This window comes from Chinchilla lanigera, unplaced genomic scaffold (genome assembly GCF_000276665.1).
Source record: "Chinchilla lanigera isolate Chin_1 unplaced genomic scaffold, ChiLan1.0 scaffold00061, whole genome shotgun sequence".
Taxonomy (NCBI): domain Eukaryota; kingdom Metazoa; phylum Chordata; class Mammalia; order Rodentia; family Chinchillidae; genus Chinchilla; species Chinchilla lanigera.
Window position 1 is genome coordinate 9989302 of NW_004955462.1, and position 11060 is coordinate 10000361.

General features: G+C 42.4%; 1 protein-coding gene across 1 annotated transcript in view; it reads left to right on the forward strand.

Annotated features, from left to right (window-relative positions):
- Ildr2 (immunoglobulin-like domain containing receptor 2) overlaps positions 1–11060 on the forward strand; it is a gene marked incomplete at its 5' end in the record, with an annotated part of 62947 nt that overhangs the window by 35909 nt on the left and 15978 nt on the right. The window contains 3 exon segments of the mRNA XM_013521459.1: positions 2844–2900; positions 5831–5977; positions 7017–7193. Coding sequence (XP_013376913.1) covers positions 2844–2900; positions 5831–5977; positions 7017–7193 — 381 coding nt within the window.

Below are 11060 nucleotides of genomic sequence, written 5' to 3' on the forward strand. Positions count from 1 at the left end.
AAAAATTATGTAGATAGGGTGAGCATATAATAAATTATCTAAACAAGGATGCTTTGAAAGTAAAAAGGGGTATTATTAATAATTACATCATGATCATAGACATAATCCAGGACTGTCCCAGAAAAAGTAAGATATATGGTCTTCCTATTTATATACCACTACATTCAACCTCTTCTTTCTTCTGAGGAAATTGAGACAAGGGGGAAGTAATTTGTCTGTACTAGTCAATAAGTAATATAACTACAAATCTGTTCTAAGCTACCTTGACTCCCAGTCTACTATCTTTTCCAACATAATACAGTGTTTATAATATGCATGAATCCATATCCTCCTTGAATGTGTGGATTTTTATAATTAATAACTGCTACATAATGGATGTGCTGTGATAGCCTACAAATTTATAGCTTGTATCAATGGCATTGTTATTAATATAATTAATGATTTGGACACCTAGAGATATTTAAAACATTGGTAAACCTGAGCACTAGATTGTAAACACAAAGCTTCTCATTTAACTAGATGCAACAAGAGACATATGTGGAAGTACTAATTGAGTACTAGAGATGGAAAAAGAAAAAAATGTTTATAACAAAAATCTCTCATCAAGTGAGTAGATGATAACTGGATTGCTAACAAACAATGTATACTTACTTCTTGATCATTGGCTATTGTGAGGTAATGGATACTAATTATGTCTTCCAGAGATGTCCAAGATGCCACATCCCCAAATCTTCGATCAGCTATGCATTGCCTTGTTGGATTTCCAAGAGATAGTTCTTAGAGAGCACTCTGGATGAAACCAGTGCATGTTCTTAATCACTTGCTCATATTCGATCCCAAACCCTTGTCTAGTTTTCTACTGTAGGGGACTTTGTGAGCCTTAGTGGCACCTCTTAGCGCTTGTGAAAGTTTAGACCAAAAGCCAGCCTGAGTAGTCTCCAGTCTTTAGGACATCTTTCTCCAGTGCCTCACTCGGCTCTCACTTGTCCTCCTAAGGGACCTTGTAAGAAGCAGAGCTGGCCTGAGACACCAACCCTTTCTCTTGGAATATACTCATAGTTTTGCAGATGTGGTACCATCACCCAGGCAGGAGATATGGCCGGGGACTCATGTTACCATTTAGCCTCCTATAGATGAGGAGGGCTAGGAAAAGGGAAAGTGAACAAAGATCGCCTTTAACCCACACCAACTTCTTGTCCCAGCTGTAGCATCTTCCCTAGTTCCTGAAGGTGCACTTGTCCTTTGACCTTTGTCAGAGTTTCTTCTTTGTGGGATACCTTTAGAGGAGGGGCCAGTGACCAAGTCTGATCCTTGTAAGCCTTACATGGGTAACCTTTTCTCTACTGTACTTCAACAAACTTTAACAGGAAATAATGGTTTCTAAATGAGCTAAATCTATCTATCTATCTATCTATCTATCTATCTATCTATCATCTATCTATCTATCTATCTATCTATCATCTATCTGAATTTTGTTTTTATATGGAAATAAGGCCATGAATGACTATGTGAAAATGTAGATTACAGGTTTTTGTTGTATTTTCCCCAATCTGGACAATTCGTATTGCTAAATATGTCTCTTGTTGTATCTGTTTAAATGAGAAGCATTGCTCTTGTTTACTCTCTAGTACTTTCAACGCTACCAATGTTTTAAACATGCCTGTGAGTTCTGTGGTACAAATAATTAATTAGACTTGTGTCACTGGTGATACAAGCAACCAATTTATAGGCTCTAGAGCAGTGCTATCCAAAAGCTATGTGTGCTTACTGAGCCCTTGAAATGATAATAAGTGATTGATATTGATATAAGTAGAAATAGTATTAAATTAATTTTATGTTTCCTTTTACATTCTTAATGTAATTACTAGCTAAAATTACCCATCTTGCTGGCACTGTACTTTCATTGAAAGGAGAGAAATTTGCCAGTGGTTTCCTAATGGAACTTACTAGTTTACTAGTGTGGTATAGAGATAGCATCACAGGCTCTTATGTTCACCTCGATAGGAGAATAAGGTGAAAAGATCAGAACATTTTGCTATAAGTCAGGCCAGGTTTTAAAGACAGATCATCTCTCTCACACCCCCCAGTGCCTTATTTCCTGCACAGCTCTTTGCCTCCCAGAACCTCTGAGGGGCACCTGTTCTGACACCAGCTTTAAGCCTCTTATGCCACATCACACAGAAGGCACTTGGGTACATACAGTGCCAGCTGTGAGTGCCATATGGAAAAACCATACCATATACATATGTAGAGAGTATTTCTGAAGCCAGAAGGAGTGTAGAGGAGTGTGTAACCAATCTAGCTTTATCTTTGCCTTTCCATTGAAAGTTTTAATCATTGAAATATCTTTAGGCCATAAATAGAATCATGTAGCAAGATAAGTCTGAGTTAAAACCAAATATGTACTTTTGTTTTTATATGGACATAGGTCTGTGTATGGATGTATGAAAATGTAGACAGAACGTTTGGATACAGATGGGTTTGACTTGCAATGAAGTGTATGGACAAGGATGCATAAATAAATGGAGGTGGTGTATGTCAATCTGCTCAAGCAGAGTTTTTCATATTTAAACAGAGATTTCCTCCTCCTGTAAATAGTTGGAGAGAAAGTTCTGTTTCTGCATCCACCTCGTTTAGGTGCAGACTCCACTTAGATGGCTGCCAAAGATTGTAGAAAAGGCCATTGTCTTGCACTGAGCTCCACCTTGGTGTTGTGCTCTCACACTCCATTGAGCATGGCCCAATAGCCCCATGTAGGATGGTACCAGTGGGAGCTATGTTTCAGGCTGCATTTTCCTTTGGAGTAACCTCTTTCCTTCTTCTTTTCCTTCCACTTCTTCTAGGCAGGACAGGGCTGCTTGCTGATCTCTTGCCCAGTTTTGCTGTGGAGATTATGCCAGGTATTCAGTCATTTAACTCTTTATTTGCTTAATTTGCTGTCATTCCATCTGTCTTGCTTTTGCATTAGTGACTAATTTCTTGTTTAATCTATTTGCACATTTGTCTATATATATCTGTGATCTTTTGCAGGATGAACTAAGCCCATTGGAAAAGCTTTTAAATTGTATTCCTTCTGTTTCTAGGCCCTAAAATAATGATAATTACACTTGGGCTGAGATGGAGACCTAGTTCTTCAGTGGCAGGCATCTTGGCAGTCTCCCTGCCCACCTCACTATTTCAGCTGTACCCAGACAGCTTCTGAGACTCTTAACAAAGTCATTATTTTCATATGTTTGCCCATTTGTTATTATCCAATTATGTTATTCTGAATTTCCTTTTATTACATTATTAAAAATCTTTTTCAAATCTTAGGAAAGATATGTATTCCTCCACCATTGAAAAATACACATTGGGCATGTGGTGGCACATGCCTGTCATCACAAAACTATGGAAGGCTAAGACAGGAGGACCACATGTTTGAGCCCAGTCTGAACAACTTAGTGAGACCCCCAAGTCCCTTATGGTCCCATGGACAATATGGCAAGCATGACTTCCCCCAAATATGCATCTCTATCTTTCAGTGTAGCTTCAGATGAATGCACCAGCCTAAACAAGCCAAGTCAGTTCGGTTCAGCAGTGTATTTCATAATGGAAGGAGTCTCAGAGAGAAACAAGAAAGAACAGTGGTGAAGACAAGGCCAAACTCAAGGGTTAAGAAAGGATGGGGTTCAGTCTTATTTTGGAGGGTTTCTGCCAGGACTTTAAATAGCAGAAGAGAGATACGAAATATTCCTGGCCATTGGTTTTGACTTGATTTAATTCTTTAAAAAACATCCAGAGTCTTCACAGTTGAATTTCACTAATCATTCTTGCACGAATTTTTCTAGCCCTTTCCCATTAGCCCGCCAACCCAAACCCAGACATTTTTCTTGCCGTTGCTCCCAAGGACACAAATAGATAGCTCTCTGTAATCCCCCTTTATCAAAAGTTCACTTAATTTGTAAGTATTTGCTCACAAAGCAAAACCTCACAAAGGCCCAGTGTTACTTTGTGATGTTTCAAACTAGAAGTTACATCTTCCAGTTCTATGAAGGAGTTACTATATATTTTATATCTGGCCCTATCCACCTGAAATCCACCCCCCCTTTGACTCCAAGAATCTTTTAGCAGATAATATTCTTGTGTGTCTCAAATATAACTTATCAGCCTTTTTTCCGTTAAATGCCTGACATAAGTTGTAATCACCACTCCATACAGCTCACCAGACCTCCAGGACTGCACTCTGGGAGGCTGAGGCAGAAGGATTACAAGTTCAACCTCAGCCTGGGGAACTTAGCAACTTAGCAAGACCTGGTCTCAATCAATCAATCAATCAATCAATCAATCAGTGGAGTATAGGTCAGTGCAAAAGCCCTGGGTTCAATCCCAGTACCAAACAAACAAAACAAAACAGCCTCCCCCCGCTCGAAGCTCCTAGCTGTCTCAAGCCACATTGTGTTATATTACTGCTACAGCCTGGACCAAGCCTTCTGCTCTCTGTTGTCCTCAGCAAGAATGGTACAAAGCCTGCTCAGTCCTTCACTGCAGAGAGGCTGTTCTGCTTAATTTGAATGTATCTGATGGATAAGGGTGGAGGGCCATTCAGGAGACAGAAGTTGTTTGCTTTCTCTCTGAGGAAATTGTGTTCTAAACAAAGGTCAAATGATTTTACATTATCATAAAATCTTTTGGGATAACAAAAATGTCATATTTTAAAGCTCCTAAATGAATGACCATTTAATTGAAAGAAGACATAATAACCAAAAAACATTTTTAAAAGTGTATTTGCAGCTCACTGTAAAAGGGGTGTTTTGACAGATGGCTTTAACTGAAGTGAATCCCATTAGTCTTCTGGCTTTTAAGGGACAGCATAGCTCACTGCACTCAGTCTGCATGGGTCTCCAGCCAAGTCCTGATAGTACAATATTAAGACAATTCACTTGAGGGCCACAGTCATTTTTATCTGAGCCAAATAAGATTTGTTGCCTTTCTCTTAATCTTTTGGATGGACAAATGAAATCCAATTCATGTTCAGCCTCTGGCAGAGCTGTGAAAATAACAGAAGTTAAATCAACAGACTCAGCGAAATACAGGTCATTTGTGTAACCATTTATCACAGCTCTAAGCCACATTGGTCCATGGCTATGCTGGCTCGGTAGCATGGTCAGCTTGAAGGTGTTCAAACCCATTATCTGGGGTTAGGGACGTTGTCTTCTCTATGTGAGACTATGTCTCCACTTTTTTTTTTAAAGCCATGTGTAGCTATCCAGGTATAAACAAGAAGTTTGGGTCTCAGTCCTGCTACTGAGAACAGGGAAGATTTGATCAGTAGGGAAAGCAGATGTTTGGGCCTATACCACCAAAGATGGTCTAGCTGCATCTAGATATAGAGGCCCCTTTTTCATGATTTACACATAATAGGCAAGATTAACTTGATTATAAAAGATAGGTATTCTCAAGAATACCACTACATAGCCCAGCAGGCAAAGTCTCTCCCACCAATTCCCCACAGGAATCTTTCTGCTCTTGTTCCATCCTGCTCCAATACTATCCATTTGGTAAACCTTTCCCAGTAAGGGACCCTGAAGTCCCCCCATTGCTTTGTGCTGGTCGTTCTGTGCACCCAGTGTGAGACCTAGGTAACCTTCTTCCCTCTTCCCTACTTCTGCAAAGTGTCCAGGTACTTCTCACACTCAGCGCTCCTCTTGTGTTTGGGGGCTGTGTTCCCAGGAAGGCACACTTTCTTCCCCAGATCGTCCCCTTCTCCTTTCACAGGCAAACACTAATCAGACCATGCCCTGTCCTGGAGGCAGGCCACCTCGAGTGTGGATTTCTCTGTGTGTCCCTCCAGAGTGGGTGTTTGTCGGCCTGGTGCTCCTGGGAGTCTTCCTCTTCTTCGTCCTCGTGGGGATCTGCTGGTGCCAGTGTTGTCCACACAGCTGCTGCTGCTATGTCCGCTGCCCATGCTGCCCAGACTCCTGTTGCTGCCCCCAGGCCTGTGAGTAAAGGAAGAATCAGTGTGGAGATGTGATGTGATTGGAAGAAGTGTCACCTCTCCACCTGACAGCTGTCTACCCCGAGTTCCTCCTTCACTTCCTTTTCTTCCACCCCAAAAGTTGGTCATCCCAGACCCTCTCCTCTGTGTGAGCCCACGGCTTCCGGGATGACCATCTTGTTTTCTTCCTCACCTACATGCACATCTCTGTGCTTTCTATCCACACCATTTCTCCATGCCTTCGGAATTCTCACAGACATTGCTGCTCAAAGGAAGGGCAGGTCCAGGATGGTGAGGCTGTGGGATAAGGATTTTTCTTCTTGCTGGGACATCCAAACTAGGAAACCTCCACTGGTTATTCTCCTCCTACGCAGAGAACGTCTTCTGTTACAAACAGAGTGTGCAAATGGTGGCCTTTCAACACCTTCCAGCAGACAATGATAGCTTTACTTATTCCTGTGATGAAATGGACCACAAGAACTCATCCTCACTTGGGGATTCACCATTTCACGTTACCAGCCAAGCCCATATAGGCATTACTTTTGGCATCCTTCCGACAAGTCAGTCTTGGAAGAGAGACGCACATTGTGTACACTTTAGTGAAAAGCAGTGTTAGGAGGAGTTTTGAAATCATAGAGCAGGGGTCCATGACCAAGCCTGTTGCTTGCTGTGCTTTTCCTGAAGAGGCTATGGATCCCCCTGGAAGCAGCCCTGGGCAACCCTTGCGCTAGGCCTGCTCCGGAGGGGTGGAGGCCACCTACATACAGTGTGAGTTAGAGTAGGCCGCTGCTGTCACTGGGGATGCTGCAGTGACAGCTCCCAGAACCATGTAATTAGCCAGTTGCTAGGTTCCGAATACTGCAATTCCTTATGTCACTGCCTTTTTGATGGAGCTGGAGGAAGCCAAGGGAGAATCCATGCAGTCCTAGGATAGTGTGCCTATGCCCAGTAACTCCCCCAAGTACTTCCTCAGGGGTTTTTGGTTGAGGGTTGTGGAGGGTGGGACAACGTAATCTCTCTTGCTCTTCATCTCCCTCCACAGTGTATGAAGCAGGGAAGGCGGCCAAGGCCGGGTACCCTCCCTCTGTCTCCGGTGTCCCTGGCCCTTACTCCATCCCCTCTGTCCCTTTGGGAGGAGCCCCCTCATCTGGCATGCTGATGGACAAGCCGCATCCACCTCCCCTGGCACCAAGTGACTCCACTGGAGGAAGCCACAGTGGTAAATGTAGTTCCAGACCATGCTCCTTGCTTGTCTTTGGCCCCCACACTGGTTGCTTGGTGATGAGCACAGCCAGTTTAGTGATGTGTCTTTGGGAAATGATGATCTCCATTTCAGAAGTGGCACCCTGTCAACTGTGTATGTGTAACTTTGTAGTATATATTAGGCTTTGCAAGGGCCGTGGGACACTGCTGAGCCCTGCTTCCTTTCCAGGCTCCGCAGTAACTAAAACTACAGGAAATATGCAAGCTACTCCTTGAATGCTGACCACTGGTTAAATACTTATCTTACCTCTACCTAGTATTCACCTACTACTCTACCTACTAGGTTCTATGTGTGACAGCAGGATGGGTAGGATATAGTTTCTCTAATAAGCAATGTGGTCTAGTCAGGGAGAGAAAATGGATCTTTATAAGACAATTAGAAGCTAAAGTGTATGGTACTCAGAGTTCAAAGATGAAAAAGATGGAGTGGTTATGAAAGGCAGAGAAATTTGGGCTGGGCCTAAAGGAATGAGTAGGACTTAGGATAGCAGGGGGAAATGTTGGATATCTCCAAAAGAAAAGGAAGGCCAGTACAGTGAAATACCAAGCCTGGGAGAGCACAGTGTGAGCCTTCAGTAGTATCCTACTTGTCAGATTGGCTGGAAGAAGATAGAATAATATCGCAGAGCCAGCTTAGAGATGGCTTTGTAACTCTGCAGAAGAGGTGGAGCTTTGTGACATGAGCAGGCAAAAGCCCCTCCAGGCAGATTCCCCACTGGAGAAATGGCAGGATGACAGATGAGTGGTAACTGCGCGAAAGGGAGCCTAAGAGCTGAGGGATGTGGCTCAGCTGTGTTATGTGACCATCTGGCTTATGATGGAGTCAGTAGGGGTGAAGCACTTGGGTAAATCTAAGAGATAGTTTGAAAGAAGCAAGATGTGAGAGGAGGAATGGAAGGGAGGCTTTGCAGTGACTCCAGGCTGTCCAGTGGTACAGATCACAGACAGGAGTGAAATACTGCTGAAGAGAGCTGATCTGGGTGAAGAGGAGCTCCGTTTGGTGTATGATGAATTTGTGCAGAGGTAAGGAAGAGAGGTGGAGGGGCAGAGTGTGGTGGAGAGGTAGAGGGGCATTAAAGTATAGCTTTCCCAGGGCATTTGAGCAGGATTACAGGGTAGTGAAGATTAAGACTGTATGTGTCGTACATTTAGAGGGTGATGTTTAAATCCCTAGATGTGGATGAGTCACTAGGGCTGGTGAAGTGGCTTGGAAGGATCTGGACTTGAGTGAGAAGGGGAGGGTCCAGCTCACTTAAGGAACCACCAGTACCTGACTGTGGCAGGTGTAGATATCTTCAGTGAGTAACTGGTGTTTATGTTTTTCTCCCCCTGGAACTATTAGTAGAATTCTGACGTCTGAGACTAGGGATGAGTCACAAAGCTGAGAAGGAAAAGTTAATGATCAAGGACAGCCAGGGAATTAGAAAGAAAAAGTCAGGATAGCTCATTCCCCAAAGGATAGAGTGGGCAAAAGAGACGTTAATGAAACTTATCTCATTGTCTTACCTGCTGCTTTCCCTATACTTCCTTTTCCTCCTTTCCCCCCAAAACTCTTCATCCTCTTATTTTTTTATTAGGTGACTTATCATAGTAAACTGATCCTCATTTTCAGGATAGCAAATACTTTCTGTTTCCTGTTTTCAGTCTTTTCTCAGTTCCTGTTTGTTACAATTTAATCATTTTGGCCCCATCTTGCCATATTAGCGATGGCTTTGAAAAGAGGAAAATGTATTATTTCACACAGGAAGAAACTGCAAAGTAAAGTAGTTCTAGGGTTGGCTAAATGAACAGGTTGGTGGCATTGTTGCAGACCTAACTCTTTTCACGCTTGTACTGTCTCCCTGAGTACATCCCCTGTCCTCCTTAGCTGGCTCCCCTGAGGATCCCTTGATGACTACAGGAGCTCTAGGTACTAAACGTTTTCAGAGATGGAGAAAGTGTGCTACACCCTTGTGCGACTTTCCCTGCGAGTGAGGAGGAGCTTTTCAGGAGTTCCTCCCCCACCCACCAGACTTCTTGAAGTTTTATCAACAAGAATTGTGTTCCATGCCCATTCCTAAATCAGATGGATTTGAACTAATCAAGACTCACTTCTTAAATCTGGACAACTGTTTGCCTTAGAAGCGAACAAAGTCAGAGTACTATTAGCCAAGTAACAGGAAAGATGGCAAACTAGTCTGGCCATGTCACGACGATCTGTCTGTGGAGCCATCCCATGGTTCTTCATGGTCCCCAAGGCACACTTCTGTACTCATGGTCCCCTGGGCAGCATAAGTGGTGCTTTTTGGCTAATTCTCCTACTAAAAAGGTGGCTTAGGCCACTGTAGACTATTCTGTAAAGAATGTCAAAAATGTTAAGAAATGCTGATGTTTAAAAATGTAAATTTAGCCACTTCGTATTTATATGCTACTTTAATTTTAGAGTAATCATCTAGCAACAGTGATTTTTCAGATTACATTTTTATACAATACTCTTTTGAACACTGTATAGTTTGAAAAGGCATCTTTGATGAGCTATGTATAGTATAGCCAGTTGTTTACCAAATGGCAGAGGGAGAAGAGGCCCCCTGATTCCTTCTTCCATTCTTCACAGCAGTTGCTTGAGACTTCCTTTGTTACAATGAAAGAAGACACTGTCCTCCTGCCTTGGATCCATCACCTTCGACTTTGTCAAGGTTCTCTGTTTATTCAATGTCCATACTGTACCCCATTTCTGCCTCATATCTCCAATTTTCCCTTTTTTAATAAACTTTCTGATCAGCATTCAAACCATGCTCAAGTTTCATGCATTAAAATACAACAATGATCTGCAAAAAATTCTGAAGTCTTCTAATGTTGCTTCCCTGACCCTTTTCCCCATTTACATCAAACTCCTTAAAAGAGTTTTAAATATTTAATGTCTCTATTTCTTCTGCTGTCTCCATTCCTCAACTAACTTCCATCTTGCTGTTGCTATTAGGACTCAGATACCAGCCCCTGCCAAGGTTGCCTGATTGCTAGATCTAATGGATGCTTTTCAGTCCTTACCTCCTGCGACTTCTCAAAAGCATTTACCATCCCCACCCCAATCATTTTCCTTGCTTTTCTATACTTGTCTTTCTACTTGTCTCTTTATATGCCACTGTTCCTTTTCTGTGTCCTTCAGATATTTGTGTTCCTGTTTGGTCTGTAGTCCCCTGTCTGGGAAATCCTATCTATTCCCATAGCTTCTGTCCTCTTCTCCAAAGTATGACAGAAAAATATGGTATGTGTTTAAATTTTTAAAAATTATTATATTGAAAGACACATTGCCATTAAACCCCCCCATACTCCTCTCACTTCTAACATACATATGTCATTGTTTTTGCCATTTTCTAAAGCAGTTCTGAAGTCTCTTTTCGCCTTTTTTTTTTTTTTTTTGCGGTACTGGGGATCGAACTCAGGACCTTGCACTTGCCAGGCAGGCGCTTATGCCATTGAGCTACATCCCCAGCCCTCTGAAGTCTCTTTTCTTGAGTATCTTTAGTTGCTCTGTCCTGGGTACCTCAGTGTCTTGAATTGATTAAAAACATTTACTTTTCTTCATCATTTTGATGTTGGGGAGGAGCCAGAAGTCACATGGTGACCGATCTGATAAATAAGGTGGCTGAGGACACACAGTGATGTTTTTATGAGCGTGCCTTTCCATTGGATGGCACTCAGCAGCAGCATTCATATTTCTGATCAAACTTCTTAGAGGTGACTTGTGGAACTGCTTCAGAGAGTGGCAAGAAGAGCGTAAGTTGTTAGAAGTGAGGAGAAATATTTTGTGGAGAATTAATGGTAATATATCTTTATATATATA